The 16,472-nt window shown below is 43.6% G+C and overlaps 1 protein-coding gene across 2 annotated transcripts in view; it reads right to left on the bottom strand.

Moving 5' to 3' along the window:
- The window catches only part of PRKCA (protein kinase C alpha), a 446,150-nt gene that overhangs the window by 16,855 nt on the left and 412,823 nt on the right, over nt 1-16,472 (bottom strand). For both annotated transcript variants that reach the window (XM_077163627.1, XM_077163626.1), the window contains exons 14-16: nt 10,539-10,619; nt 4,305-4,412; nt 1,771-1,911 (exon numbers count right to left, since the gene is read on the bottom strand). In XM_077163627.1, coding sequence (XP_077019742.1) covers nt 1,771-1,911; nt 4,305-4,412; nt 10,539-10,619 — 330 coding nt within the window. The remainder of the gene's footprint in view (nt 1-1,770; nt 1,912-4,304; nt 4,413-10,538; nt 10,620-16,472) is intronic.

The following is a 16,472-nucleotide window of genomic DNA, read 5'->3' on the forward strand; positions in this document are numbered from 1 at the left end:
ACAGGGACAGCTACATTCTTGCTGCCAGGGCAGTGTCAGCCTCTTATTTTCACTAGATCTCAGTTTGGAGACATGGTATCCACAAAAGTGGGAGACTATGGAAGGGAACAGTTTCTTCTGTAAAGAAGCAGGGAATCGATAGGCCAAACATTGTTTGGTGGTTGATTTTTTCACTCACATCTTCTGAAAGTGATTCACGAGTCACTGTATGTATCTCCAGGTTGATCCTGTAAAGAAGCTAAGCCGCGCTGAAGATGCTATTGCATCTTTCATATTTTAATGTAAGAGGGCAAATGTAAAAGACAAAAGAGAAAAAAGGATATCCCCAGCAGAATTAGCTGCTGAGACCATTTGCAGCATCATTTGTCACTCTGTCTCTGTCCCCCTAGACCAGGTCCCCTGGTTATGTAAATTAAAGGGGATCAGTGAGAATCCCCTGAAATTGGAGTCCTGGACCAGCTAAAGAGCAGGTGGGCTGCAGGTACATGAAGACCCTGTCTGAAATGATGAATCAGGAAGAAGTTGACTGCCTTGGTTAATTTTGGTTTTTCTTCACTCTGTGCTAAAAATATCTTGGAAAAATAAAATCATGTGGGATCTCACCACCAGCGGTTTTATTCTGGGCACAGAGGACACGCAAGCTTATTTGTTGAGGAAGTTGCTGCTCTAAGAATAAGGCTGTGTGTTACCCCGTCAGATAACTCTGTCACCCCTGGAATGTCCCTTTTGCCTGCTCAGGGTGGTGACCCTGTCAGAGGAGACAGATTTGGGTCAAAACAACACAATGGACAATTCCGAAGCTGACTGTGGAATAAAGCGGCTCTATGCAATCTCCACCCAGAGCTGGCAGAGGTGGTGGCAGAGCTGGAAGGAACCACCCGCCCCTAAGAAATGGGATGCAGGCAAAAGCCGATTCCCTTGGACGCACTGCAAAGTGGCAACTAGCATGAGTGAGGAGGCTGCCAACGTAAAGAATCTCGGTCTGTCCCTAAACATACAGTGAGAACAGCAAACACTGGCTGCAACGAACAACCAGAAAACCAACCACTGACAGCCATCAGGACACCGTGGTGCACTGGGTAAGGATGCAGATTCCGGAGTCTGAATCCTGGTTCCAACACCCGCCAGCTGCGTGACTCTGGGAAAGTTACTCAGCCTCTCTATGTCTCAGTTTCCTCAACTGTAAGCCAGGGTTGTTGTGAGGATTACGTGAATTCATATTTGTAAAGCACTGAGACAGAGTCCTGCACTTAGTGTTCATTCAGTAAATGAAAAAAAGGGGAGTCAGATAGAGTCTGAATGGCGCTCAATGCATGTGCATTCATTTCCAACAAGGAGAATGACCAACGTGGGAGCTGTGCCCACAGCCTGCCTAAGACTTAGCCAGGAATTAGCTATGCTTTAGGGCCACCAGCAGTCAAGGAAAGTTCTGGAAAGCTGGAGACAGAGTCTTTCCAAGGGCTCAGAGCAAACAGCTACAGTTCTGCTGGATGGGGAGGGCATGCCGTGCAATCCACAGAGCAGGCCTGCACTCGCTTCAGCTCTGCAGCCCCCCTTGAGGAGTGCACAGGTCCCCCCTGCCTGCCTGAACTGTCTTTGCTCTCCAATGTCAGCAGGACTCCTGGCTACTGAGACCCCAGGATGGAGGGCAATGCTGGTGCTTAGCCCTACACCTCACCCTGCTGAAGGTGGGGGTCACCTGCTTCTTTTCTCCAGAAAGTTGGGGAGCATTTTGTGGGCTCAGGGAAATGGGCTGCTCTCCTGACTCACCACTTTGGGCTTGAACGGAGGCTGGATCTCCCTGTTCTCCAATTTTTCCCAGTCGATTCTCCGGAAGAAGGCATGTTCTCTCACGTCCCTCTCTCCCTCAGGCCCACAGCCCAGCCGCTTGGCTGGGTGTTTGGTCATCAGCTAGAAAGTAAGAGGAGAGAAAGGGAATGCTGGATGGTGGCACCTCTTAGCAGGCAGGGCTTCCCTGTGCTCGGCCCCACCTCTGCTTAGCCAGAAGCCCAGGGGCTTGCACAGAGTCAAGCCAACTCACGAATATGACATTGACAGGTATATGCCTTCCTACATGCCTTCCATGAATAAAAAAACTGGGATGCAATCTGGACCCATGGCCAAACGTAAGAAGAAGAGTTTAAATAGGCATCTTCATCTACTATCTGCTTTAGAGCCGCTTTTTCTGTCTACATATCTGGTAAAAAGACACACAGGCAGTCGATCGTGTGAGCTTCAGCATCACAGTTGAGGAAGATGTTAAGTATCAGAAGCCGACTTACTGCCTGAACCAAAATATTATGGATTAGAAAAATTTCTAGTGCCTACCACAGGAATGGAAGCAAACACTGATCCTCAGTCCCCCAAGTCAGAACCAGGCCCTGACCTAAGTGTCCCTTTGAAGTGAGCTGCCCTTGGAAGACACGTGATAATGTTTCCCAAAGGAGGGACCTGAGCAGATACTGTGAGGAGTGAGTCGCGCTCTGTCTTACTAAGACTGAAATCACTCCGTGACTCAAGCCTTGGCCATTAAAAACTAACCCAGGTATGACCCGGCAGGCCCAGTTCTCAGTAGTTACTGGTCAGAAATACGTTCATGTATTAAGCAAAGCTCATGAACCAATGATCACGGTGGGGCTCCATCTGTAACAGCCCCAAACCAAACACACAAACGCAATACACAATACAGAAGTCACCCAAATGCCCACAACAGTGGAACAGATAAATAAGTTGCGGTCTATTCACACAATGGAGTACTAGACAGCAATATGAGAGCAGGAGCTGCCACCACATACAACAGAGTGGACACATCCTGTAATTGCAATGTTGAGTGAAGGAAGGCAGGCCTGAGGAGTGCCTATTGCAAGATTTCATTTACATAATGTTAAAAAAAAAAAAAGGCAAGACTAACCCATGTGGTTAGAAGCCAGAATACTTGTTACCTGGGGTGGGTAGGGGGCAGTGACCACAAGAGAGGACTTACAGGGCTTTGGAAATGCTGTTTCTTGGCCTGGGTGTGTTTCCACAGGTGTTTTCATTTCGTAAAAATTCACTGATCTGTACACTTATGATTTGTGTCTATTTCTGTGCATATCCCAAAAAAAGTAAAGAAAGATTTGAATAGATATTTCTCCAAAGGTGATATACAAATGGCCAACAAGCACGTGAAAAGATGCTCAACAGCATTAGTTATCAGGGAAATGCAAATCAAAACCTCAATGTGATACCATTTCACACCACTAGAATTACTATAATAAAAAGGGAAACTGAAAAATAACATGTGTGGGGAGAATTTGTAGAATCAGGAACTTTTATACATTACGGGTGGGCATATAAATGTTGTGGCTATTGTGGAGAAGAGTTTGATATTTCTTAAAAAAATTAAACATAAAATTACCATATGACCCAGCAATTTCACTTCTAGGTATAAATCCAAAAGAACTGAAAACAGGGACTCAAAGAGATGCTTGTACGTCAGTGTTCACAGCAGCAATATTCACAATAGCCAAAAGGTGGAAACAACCCAAATGTATGACAACAGATAAATAAACAAAATTTGGCATATCCATACAATAGAATACTATTTGTCCATAAAAAGGAATGAAATCCCGATTCATTTGACAATATGGATGAATCTTGAAAACATGCTACATGAAAGAAGCCAAATACAAAAGGACACAGATTGTACGATATTCCTATTGTATGATATACCTATTCTGGAACAGGTAAATCTGCAGAGACAGAAGGTAGATTGGTAGTTGCCAGGGTCTGGGGTGAAGGGGCAATGGGGAGTGCCGGCTAATAGGTTTGGCATTTCCTTTTGGGGTGATGAAAATGTTTTGGAACCAGACAGAAGTGACAACTGCACAACATTGTGAATGCATTAAATGCCACTTCAAAATGGGTATGAGAATTTTTCTTCAATTGCCAAAAAAAGCAGAGGAAGAACCAAGCAAGCCACATCAACCAAGGCAAGACATTTTCCAAAGGCCTGCGATTACCTCCGTTAATCCCAGCCACAGCTTTAGGAGGTTGATATTATTTTTGCCCCCTTACAGTTGAGGAAACTGAAGTGAGTATGATTGGGTGACTGGGCCTGAGTCCCAGAGGTCCCACCGGGATCTGAGCCCACTCTCTGGGCTCCGCTCTTCCCACCACACAGCCTGCAGGTCACCAAGCTCTAGCCCTCGATGGCCAAGGGGGGTGGGTGGTACTTCTGCCATCTCCTATGGGGGTGAAGAATGTACCTTCATTCTGTGACTCTTTTGGTCCCAAGGTCATTAAAGGAATCTAAGTCTACTTACTCCTTTGCAGATGGAAACGGCCTCCTTCGACAAGGACTTTGGGTAGGAAACGTTATGCTCCATTATAGACTGGAAGAGTTCATCTTCATCTTCACCATCAAATGGAGGCTGTTCCGGAAAAGAGTAAGAGGGGAAAATGCTGAGGCAGAGGGATTCACTCGTATGATGTCTGAAGGTCCTATTCAGCATGAAGGCTTCTTGGCGCACTGCGGGCTGCAGAGGCAGCTCAGTTAACTTGCAGGTTTATTTATCTTTAATTAGGCTGGCGGTTATGTGCTTTTCATTCTCCCTCTGTCCCTTTAATTATCTTGTCCTGGGCAGCCCAAAATGCTCTTTAGGGAAAATGTTTTTGAGAAATGCTTTTAATGATTTGCAAATAAATTATAATTAATCCATTAATCTTGTAATTATGGGCTAAAAGTCTAATTATGATCAAGTTAGGTGACAGATGGCTTTGTGTTCAGAAGGTAGGGAGTGGGGTGGGGAATGCTAATGCTTTTGGATTCTGAACATGGAGTAAAGTGGATTTTGGAATGGGCGAAAGGGCCTTCCCCAACCCAGGACTTCACGTGGGGCCCTGCTGCCTGCAAGAAGGAGCTGCCCCGTGGTGGGCCTGCATTCCTAGAGAGAAGCCGGTGGCCTGTCACATGGTAGCAGCTGAAGGGAGCTTCACTTCCACTGGATACCTCCCTTGTCCTCTTCTATTGGTGTGGAGTTTGGAGCTACATGTACCCCAGAAAAAAACGTGTTCTCAAACTTCATCCATTCCTGTGGGTGTGAACTCTTGTAAACAGAACCTCACGCTGAGGTCACTTCATTTAAGGTGTGGCCCAGATGAATCAGGATGGGTCTTCATCCTAGTACTGAAGACCTTACAGGGAAAGTCACAGAGAGAGAAGAACATGGAGGGAGCACCAGAAGCTGGGAGTCAGTGGAACCCAGAAGAGAAGGGAGAAGCCAGGAGAGGCCGCCATATGCACTGTCATGTGACAGAAAAGCCAAGGACCAAGGTTCACCAGCAGCCAGCCCTAGAGTGTCACAGCCTTCTGAGAGAAAGCACTGCCTTGATTTAGGACTTAGTCTTGAAACCATGAGCCAACAAATTCCTGTGGCTTAAGCCAATCCATTGCATGATATTTGCTTTGGCAACTGGGAAACTAAAACAGCTGGGTTTACAATTTCCAGACTGACAGAGAGAGACATGGTGGAGCTGTGGGATGGTTATGAAATTTTTTTTTTTTTTCGCATGGGCAGGCACCGGGAATCGAAGCCAGGTCTCCCTCATGGCAGGTGAGAATTCTGCCACTGAGCCACGGTCGCACCGCCCGAGGTTATGAATTTTAAGTCAGGTAGATTTGGACCAAAATTCTAGGTCTCTTAGTTCCTAGGTGGGTATCCATAGGTAAGCACCTTACCTCTCTAAAGCACAATTTTCCAATCTATAAAAACGGGTTTCTGGTGTGTATGCAAAGGGCCTAATATTTAGCACTGCTAAAAGCAGACGCATTGGCTCAGGAGGGGCTTCTGGAATCCCCCCGAAAGGAAGGCTGGCTCTGGAAGCCCCTTCAGTTTTTTTCCACCATCACCTGTTTAATTTTGAGGGACGTGCCAGATTACCTATCATCTGGCAGCTGGGCACACAGAATGGGAGAGTTTATGGGCAGTTTCCTAATGCTTGCCACTGACGTAGCCAAGGTCAGGCTTAGGATGAAGAAGGCAAACCAGGGGTCAGCCCTTGTATCTCGTTAGGTTTTCCTTCTCATGGAAAAGAGAAGTCATGGTCACACTGACCAACATGCTCAGGGCTCACACCGTGATACTGTTTGGCTTAAATTTAAAACAAATCATGAGTCAGAGATGACCATGCACATTCAGTAAGTTATCTTTTATCATCAGACTTCTCCGCTAAGCAAGACAGAGCAGTTGAACCAAGTAGCTCCCTCTCCATTCACCATGTGCGGACCATCCCGACCTGTTCATCTTCTACCCTGAGACCCAACCTTACTCCTTGCCCCAACCCTGGCCCCAGTAAGCCTTGGGTGAGCGCACTGGAGCCACGGCCAGGAAGATGCCAAGTCCATGAAGAACTCCACCTTGGCACCAGGTACGTGAGTGCAGGGGGCTGGGCGACTGTGCCACTTAAATATTTTCTTTTACTTATTTATTTATGCCTAGAAATAGAGATAAACAGATCTTTTTGGGTTATGAATGCCTGGTGTAAAAAGTGCTTAATTTGGTTAAAAGAATGCAGATGGGTGAGGAGAACTGAAATTATCCTGCCTGTGAATGATTTGGAGCACAGCAGAAAGAGTCTGCCCCAGTGAGTTTCCATGGCAGAAGTAACGTGCACCCCAGGATGAGAGCAGACACCCCACTGGGGACAGCAGGCTGCAGAAGGTCACCTGTCTTAGTGGGGGGGCACATGCCACTTCCATTTACCAGGAGCAGAGCAGCAGCACCCTCTCTCTCCTCTCCATTCATGTGGAAGGCAAGGAATTGTTTGGGGATGTTCTGTGAAGGGCCCTGGCCCCATCACACCTGCTGAATTGTCTCAAGGCATTGGAACCAGCTTTGCCCATATGAGCTGTCCCCTAAGGGCTAATTTCTGAAATGGAAACTCCTGTGCCAAGGATTGGATCCTATTTACCGTGGGTCAATAGAGGACTTTTACCACCAAGTCCCCTGTGTAACTCCACTGAATGTACAACTCCTGGATCCTGTCACACCCCAAAGGGTGTTAATCCTACATGGTATTCCTGGGTCAAAGTTTGCACCCCATAATCCCCTCTGGAGATCTGCATTAACATTTACATTTTAAAGGCCCTGAGAAGTCCTGCAGCAAAGACACAGGTTTAACCCAATGTATCATTACAGGCTGGGGCTGGCAGGATCCCCTGGGCTCCTTTAGGCCATCTGTTCCAGTAAGATTCCCAAGTGTAAGAAAAGCCCCAAGACCAGACACCCTTGTGGCATAGTCTTAAGATTTGGTCTTGCTTTCTGTCCTTGATAGGGCCCCGAGGATTAGGGACAAGGGCTCCTCCTGTCACTGCATCCCAGGTAGGGGACGTGCCCTTAACCCATCAAGTTTTGTCACTGCCCACTGTGAATGTGTGGCCTGATAAAGGGGACACCGAGGAGCATGTGGGGGACAGCAGCCATGAGAGCCACGACAGCAGGAGCAGCAGCATCTATTTCTCCGGCTCATTCTACAGGCCAGTCACCGTGTGGGGTGCTCTGTGGGTATCGCGCTCCCCTTTGATTTTCAATCTTCTGGTGCAGGTACAAGCCCAGGTTGCAGCTGAGATCACTGAGGCTCTGTGATGTGCCCTAGCCAGGGGCCCAGAGCTGGCGTGGAAGGAGCAGGGCCCTAACCCAGGCATTCTGACTTGGGCGTCGTGAGCAGGGGCACTTGCTAGCGAGACAGTGACAGAGATTTCCAGGGCTCCTCTCTGGAGGGCTGAGGGGCAGAACTCAGATGCTGGTCTGCCTGGAACATGAGCGGGATGCTGCCGTGGTGGGGAAAGGCTGACTCATGCTATACCATTCACACTGCCGAGTTCTGAAAGTGAAAGAGGGGGCAGTGCCAGGGGCCCGAGATGTTCCGAGTCATCATGTAGAGAGGGTGACTCATCTCAAGATTGGGGATTTGGCACGATTTCCCAGCCCTGAGTTGGACTGACGGCGACCAGGTTGGCCTCCCCAACACCTGCAGGCCTGCTCTCCTGGAGACAACTGCCTGGCGGAAGAAGGTCTCACTGAAGACGGCAGAGGCGGGCTGTTCTTTGCCTAAAGTAGGTAAGTTCCCCTCCCAGCTTTGGGATGCCATCAAATGAAACGCTATGGCTTTCCCTCCTCTGGGTCCTCTGTTGTAAAGATGTGACTATTTGCATCTTAACTGAGCCTCACATATCAGTAAGGCCAGCCTAGGTCCTGCTGTTACAACAAAAAACCTAAAACATCTCCAAAGCTCAAGGCAACACATTTTGCTTCTTGCTACTGCTACATGTGCGGTGTGCGTCGCCAGAGGGCTCTGCTCTCTGTAGTCACTCAGGGACCGCGCTGATGCAGATGTCGGTCTGGCTGCCATCTGGGCGATGGTCTGGCCGCCATCTTGGTTGAGCATGTGCCAAAGTTGGAACATGAGCTCGTGGGTGTCTAGCCACCATGGGTGAGCTGGAAGTCCAACGCTACCGTGTGCCAGCAGAGAGGGCAAGCAGAAACACCTGGCGAACACCAGTAATGACAATCGTGTTCACAAAACCTCCCTGCACCCACTTTTAAATTAAAATTTTGTATTATTGGAGATAGGGGAGCTCACAAAAATAGCATCCATGTTCCCTTTATCTAAACACAAAAAAATTGTCTGATTTTTATGTGGATGCGTAGGCTTTTCTTATTATTTTCAAATTACGATGCAAAATTTGGAGCTCTTTGCTCTTCTCAGACTGCTGCAAACACATTTTCTCTGCAGCCACACAGTCCTCCCATCCCACACTGACTGCCGCTGAGGGGCTGCATCGTCCCAGACTGATTCATTGGTCCACGGGCACATTTTCAGTTGCTTCTAGCACTGTACTCTAATAACTAATGCTACCATGAGCATCTCTAGTGTGCATATCATTTTTTCCTTCTCTGAATTATTTCCTAAGAATAATTTCCCAGGGGTGGGATTATGCAGCCAAAGGAGCTGAGCGTTTTTATGGCTCTTGTTAAATATCTCCAGGTCACCCCCGGAGCATTCGTACAGGTAACTGCTTGCTCTCAGGCCTTGGTACAGAAGGCAGAGCAGTGGTGAAATGTTATGATTATAGTCACTTTCCTTCCCAGGAAAGCGAGCCGCAGACCCTCGTGACAACTAGGGGTGTGTAAAGTGCAGTGGAGGTGCTTAGTACATGATCGCCTTGGGTCACCTCTCTCCCCTCTTCCCCCATTTCTCATGATTCTTTTTGCATTTATACAAATCTGGACTCAATGCTCAAAGTTAAGCTACCCGGCAAAACGTTTCTGAACTCTGCCCCCTTAATAAAATGCAATTTGAGTTAAATAGACAAATGAGAGGTGATGGCTCGCACTTTACAAAATGATTCCCTAAGCACTTAAGTGCGTGAGTGGCCCTGGGGACTTATGTGCAGATCACTGATGGCCTGGGGTGGGGCGGGGCGGGGCGGGGAGAGTGTCCAGGGACAATTAAGGCTGAAGTTCGGGGATAACGTGCTCATTACAGATCCATCAGGAATGAAGACAAAGCATAAGTAACCTCGGCAGAAAAGGATCTGAAGAAGACGGAGCAGTCCCTTACGAGGAACACTCGCAAACACTCTGAGCCACAAAACGCTGATCAGAGTTCTGGGTCAATGCTCTCTCTTTCTCCAGAGAATTGTCTGTCATGCAATCCCGGAACTGAATAAAGACCCAGACTGTCTATACTTAACAGCCCCCCTGGCTGTTGGCAATAAGTAAAGCAAATGAGAGGAAAATTGCAATAAACTATTTTTTTTTCAGTTCATCTTTAGCTCTCTGTGATTAAAGAGGACAAATGTAGGCCGTCAACCTCTTGACGATTAATCTTTTCAGTAACAGCATCTGGCCCCTTTACTGGGCCTCTGAGGCACCTGCAGCTTTGGGGGGCCGTGGACAGCACCCACGGAGCCTCATTATCCTTCTGGGGCTGAGTGTAGATTTGCACTGAGGAGCCCCAAGGGAGGAGTGAGACCATTTCTGGACGAGAATACTGTGCCTGCCGCAGGAGCTGTGAAGATTCAGAGAACCAAGGCTGCCATCTGCACCCAGCACAGTGACAGACGGGCGATTCTTTCAGGGTCCTTTTTTTTTTTGAAGAGTGTCATTGTTTTCCATGGAGATGATGAAAACTTTAAGGGATACAGAAAAAAGCCAGGCTGATTGACTCTGGAAGCAGATAAACCTGCAGGGAACCTTAACCCAACCCCCGTGCTGAGATACTGCAAACTTACAGAGGCCAGCAACATCAGTGGGGTGGTTTTGTGGGTGACAGGGCTAATGAGAACACTACACTGTCTACACTCCAGGCTGCATTTTTCAGTTTGAGGTTCTGAGGAACAGAGGGTAATTTCTGTGCATACCGAAAATAACCCACTCTCGGGGCAGCGGGGAGGGTCCCCTTTTTTACCTGGGGCCACCACACCACGACGTCAAAACAGGCCCAAAGAATTCACACGACATGACAATGAACATAACAATGTAGTGAAATGTTACCTGCCCAGCCAGCATTTCGTATAACAGGACACCATAGGCCCACCAGTCCACGGATTTTCCATACGGCTGGTAAGCGATTATCTGTGTGAAAACAAATACATGGATTACGTTTAGTGGTAAACCAAACAGCCCCTGCTAAAACAGGAAAGCTGACATATAGGCAGTTATGCCCGTAGTTCGTGCAAAAGAGCTGATGAGGACATCTGCCCTTGACCTCTGCACCAAAGGAAGAGGGTCCTTCAAATTAGACACATTGAGAACGAGCACACCACAGCCCACTGCGCCAACCTGTTTTGGAATTATTCTCCTGAATCTACCTGGAGATATATAAGAAAAAGAACAAAATAAAAGTAATAATGAGAAGGAAGAATGACAAATGTAAAAAACTGTAGTTTCTTATGTTTGTACATAGAGGTACACAGATCATCTGTTGAATAAAGTTTCAAATGTTTTGAAAACGATGTAAAAATATAATAATAAAAAGTAACATTTGGACCTTGTTTGAATCATAATTCAAATCAATCAACTATAAAGAAGATATTTTGAGACATCTGGGCAAATTTAAACATGGTCCGGATAGTCAATGATATTAAGGGGGTTACTGTTAATTTTCTTAGGTAGGATAATGGTACGGCGACTCCTTAAAAAATGTTCCTTTTAGAGATGAGGTTTGCAATATTTATGGGTGAAATGGCACAATCTCTTAGATCTTAGATTTTGCAAAAAAGGTGGATGGGGGTACAAGAAAATAGAAGATGGGTCCAGGGGGAACTCATCTTCTCTGCCTTTGGAATGATTCTGTCAAGTCCCTGTGTGACAGGGAACACAGTCTATTTGAATTTATAAGTGTGGCATGGCTTATTAAAACTCCAGCTTCATCCCTTCACAGGTAGACTAGGTATCTAATGAACACAATTTCCAGACCGAGGGATCATGCCCCAGGATTCTGGAAAGCAGGTGTACTAACAAGTATTCAGCACAACCATTCTGCCATTTTACGTATGAATTTGACTTTGAACTGTTCTAGCCCAGTTTTTCCATGGATGTCTAATTAAATGTTGTGGGGCATAAAGAGACTTTCTGCATGTCTGCCCATCTCCAATCCCCTAATGTATTACTATTTCTCCATGAAGAATGAGAAATACAAGCTCCTATCATTTGTGTGAGTGAGAATGACAAGAAGGGAATAAATATTTGGATTTGGCAGTTTTGTAATTTATTTACTTCACAAGAAGCTGTAGGAATCTACAAGGAGTCCTTAATTTCTTTTTGAAACATTTGTTCTTTTCTGCGAACTTGCAAAACACACACACACACACACACAGAAAACCTCCCCCAAAGTTAGTTTCTAATCTACAACCCAGAAAATATAAGTTAGTTCTTTAATATTTTATATCCTTTGACACAACAGCAAATTGGCCTCCAAAAGTGTTGAACCAATTGACATCCCTACATGATGCTCGATGCCAGTTTCACCATATTTTCCATCCCTGGGTAAAATCATTCCTTCTAAAGATTATATATATGTATATATTTTATTCCACAAGTCATGCATGCTCACTAAAATTACAAGAAAAAAAGCTAAAAAATAAAATAAAATTGCCTATAGTCACATCATCTAGAATATTAATAATGTTACTTTGATGTAAAATTTTCCAACTTTTTTCTAGGTGTTGTATGCTGGCATGTCCATTGAAAATAATAAGATCACACCAACCCATCTATAATCTGCTTTATCAAAAATATATCATGAGCATACCTGCAAAATATTTCATTATTTTCTCATGACAAATCCCTATAGGTAGAATTGCTGCATAAAAAAAAGTGAGACTTCTAAGACATATTGCCAGATTACTCGAGAGTGAAGGGCTATTTACACTGCCATCAGCAGTCTGTTTCCCTGCAGCCTCACCAGCACTAAATATGATCGTTCTTTCCAAAACGTGCTAATTTGATAGTTGAAAGTGATATCTCAACAGTCTTTTTTTTTTTTTATTAATTAAAAAAAGAATTAACAAAACAATTAGAAATCATTCCAATCTACATGTACAATCAGTAATTCTTAATAACATCACATAGTTGCATATTCATCATTTCTTAGTACATTTGCATCGATTTAGAAAAAGAAATAAAAAGACAACAGAATAAGAATTAAAACAATAATAGAAAGAAAAAAAAACAAAAAAAACAAAAACAAAAAACCTATACCTCACATGCAGCTTCATTCAGTGTTTTAACATAATTGCATTACAATTGGGTAGTATTGTGCTGTCCATTTCTGAGTTTTTATATCCAGTCCCGTTGTACAGTCTGTATCCCTTCATCTCCAATTATCCCTTCTCTCTTTTTTTTTTTTTTTAATTAACGGAAAAAAAGAAATTAACCCAACATTTAGAGATCATACCATTCTACACATGCAATCATTAATTCTTAACATCATCACATAGCTGCATGATCATCATTTCTTAGTACATTTGCATTGGTTTAGAAGAACTAGCAACATAACCGAAAAAGATATAGAATGTTAATATAGAGAAAAAAATAAAAGTAATAATAGTAAAATCAAAACAAAACAACACAAAACAAAACAAAAACCTATAGCTCAGATGCAGCTTCATTCAGTGTTTTAACATGATTACTTTACAATTAGGTATTATTGTGCTGTCCATTTTTGAGTTTTTGTATCTAGTCCTGTTGCACAGTCTGTATCCCTTCAGCTTCAATTACCCATTGTCTTACCCTGTTTCTAACTCCTGCTGAACTCTGTTACCAATGACATATTTCAAGTTTATTCTCGAATGTCCGTTCACATCAGTGGGACCATACAGTATTTGTCCTTTAGTTTTTGGCTGGATTCACTCAGCATAATATTCTCTAGGTCCATCCATGTTATTACATGGTTCATAAGTTTATCTTGTCTTAAAGCTGCATAATATTCCATCGTATGTATATACCACAGTTTGTTTAGCCACTCTTCTGTTGATGGAGATTTTGGCTGTTTCCATCTCTTTGCAATTGTAAATAATGCTGCTATAAACATTGGTGTGCAAATGTCCGTTTGTGTCTTTGCCCTTAAGTCCTTTGAGTAGATACCTAGCAATGGTATTGCTGGGTCGTATGGCAATTCTATATTCAGCTTTTTGAGGAACCGCCAAACTGCCTTCCACAGTGGTTGTACCCTTTGACATTCCCACCAACAGTGGATAAGTGTGCCTCTTTCTCCGCATCCTCTCCAGCACTTGTCATTTTCTGTTTTGTTGATAATGGCCATTCTGGTGGGTGTGAGATGATATCTCATTGTGGTTTTGATTTGCATTTCTCTAATGGCCAGGGACATTGAGCATCTCTTCATGTGCCTCTTGGCCATCCGTATTTCCTCTTCTGAGAGGTGTCTGTTCAAGTCTTTTTCCCATTTTGTAATTGGGTTGGCTGTCTTTTTGTTGTTGAGATGAACAATCTCTTTATAAATTCTGGATACTAGACCTTTATCTGATATATCATTTCCAAATATTGTCTCCCATTGTGAAGGCTGTCTTTCTACTTTCTTGATGAAGTTCTTTGATGCACAAAAGTGTTTAATTTTGAGGAGTTCCCATTTATTTATTTCCTTCTTCAGTGCTCTTGCTTTAGGTTTAAGGTCCATAAAACCGCCTCCAGTTGTAAGATCCATAAGATATCTCCCTACATTTTCCTCTAACTGTTTTATGGTCTTAGACCTAATGTTTAGATCTTTGATCCATTTTGAGTTAACTTTTGTATAGGGTGTGAGAGATGGGTCTTCTTTCATTCTTTTGCATATGGATATCCAGTTCTCTAGGCACCATTTATTGAAGAGACTGCTCTGTCCCAGGTGAGTTGGCTTGACTGCCTTATCAAAGATCAAATGTCCATAGATGAGAGGGTCTATATCTGAGCACTCTATTCGATTCCATTGGTCAATATATCTATCTTTATGCCAATACCATGCTGTTTTGACCACTGTGGCTTCATAATATGCCTTAAAGTCAGGCAGCGCGAGACCTCCAGCTTCGTTTTTTTTCCTCAAGATGTTTTTAGCAATTCGGGGCACCCTGCCCTTCCAGATAAATTTGCTTATTGGTTTTTCTATTTCTGAAAAATAAGTTGTTGGGATTTTGATTGGTATTGCATTGAATCTGTAAATCAGTTTAGGTAGGATTGACATCTTAACTATATTTAGTCTTCCAATCCATGAACACGGTATGCCCTTCCATCTATTTAGGTCTTCTGTGATTTCTTTTAGCAGTCTCAACAGTCTTTTGATTTGCATTTTGTTTGCTTCACATTTTCACATGTGGATCAGCTGCCTGTATTTTTTCTCTAGTAATAAACTTCCTATGTCTTTTAAAAAAATTTTTATTAATAAAATCAATCAACATACAATATGAACATTCTTTAACATATGAACCTTCCATACTAGGTGTGCAATCAGTGGCTCACAACATCATCTCATAATTGTATAGTCATTCCCATGATCATTTCTCAGAACATTTACATCACTCCAGAGAAAGAAATTTAAAAAACCCTCATACATACTATACCCTTAACCTCTCCCTCTCATTACACTAGTATTTCCATCTACCCAATTTATTTTAACATCTGTTCTTCCTATTATTTATTTATTTTTAATCCATATTTTTCACTCATCTGTCCATACCATAGATAAAAGGAGCATCAGAACAAGATTTTCACAATCACACAGTCACTTGAGAAAGCTGTATCTTTATACGATCATCTTAAAGAAACATGGCTACAGGAACACAGCTCTACAGTTACAGGCACTTCCCTCTAGCCTCTCTAATACACCTTAAACTAAAAAGGGGATATCTATATAATGCATAAGAAAAACCTCCAGGATAACCTCTCGACTCTATTTGAAATTTCTCAGCCACTGACACTTTATTTTGTCTCATTCCTCTCTTCCCCCTTTCAGTCAAGAAGATTTTCTCAATCCCTTGATGCTGAGTCCCAGTTTGTTCTAGGATTTCTCTCCCATACTGCCAGGGAGGTTTACACACCTGGGAGTCACACCTGGGAGTCACGTCCCACATAGAGGGGGGAGGGCAGCAAGTTTGCCTGCAGTGGCTGAGAGATAGGTCACATCTGAGAAACAAAAGAGGTTCTCTGGGGGTGACTCTTAGGTCTAATTTAAAGTAGGCTTAGCCTATCATTTGCAGGGATATGTTTCATATGAACAAACCCCAAGATTTATTTTGTTGTCCTCACTGCTTGTAAGAATATCAGGCCTTCTCCATATGGGGAAGTTGAATTTTCCCTCTATCTCACCATTCCACCAAGGAGACCTCACAAATACTTTTTATTCACTGTTCAAATCACTCTGGGATTTTTCGGGGCATCACTCTGGACAAACCTACAAACTCTCATGCCCTACTCAAGGTTCCATGTACTTATGGTGTTCAATTAAACTGTCCATATAAGTTATATCAGGAGATGCACTATTCAAAATATAAATTTTGTGCCAAATAAACATTTTTGCTTTCGTCTCACACATAAAGTTTTAAAATATGAATTACCATCTATTTTCAACGCCCTGCAACACTGACATTCCTTTGTTCTTCCTTATACAAAACATTTTTTAATTTGTACATTTAGTCACTATCAGGGTAGCTTCTAGGCATTCCTAGATTATACCATCTTAGTCTTTATTGTCTTTCTTCTGATTTCATTTGTGCCCCCAGCCCTCCTCCCTCTATCATTCTCTCATTCAGCTTCATTCAGTGTACTAACAGTATTGTATTACAGTTAGACAGTATTGTGCTATCCATTTCTGAATTTTTACAATCAGTCTTGTTGCACAATCTGTATCTCTTTAGCTCCAATTACCCAATATCTACCCTATTTCTATCTCCTGATGGTCTCTATTTTTAACGGAAATTCTCCAAGTTCATATCAGTG

The sequence above is a fragment of the Tamandua tetradactyla genome, chromosome 6, assembly GCF_023851605.1.
Source record: "Tamandua tetradactyla isolate mTamTet1 chromosome 6, mTamTet1.pri, whole genome shotgun sequence".
NCBI lineage: Eukaryota > Metazoa > Chordata > Mammalia > Pilosa > Myrmecophagidae > Tamandua > Tamandua tetradactyla.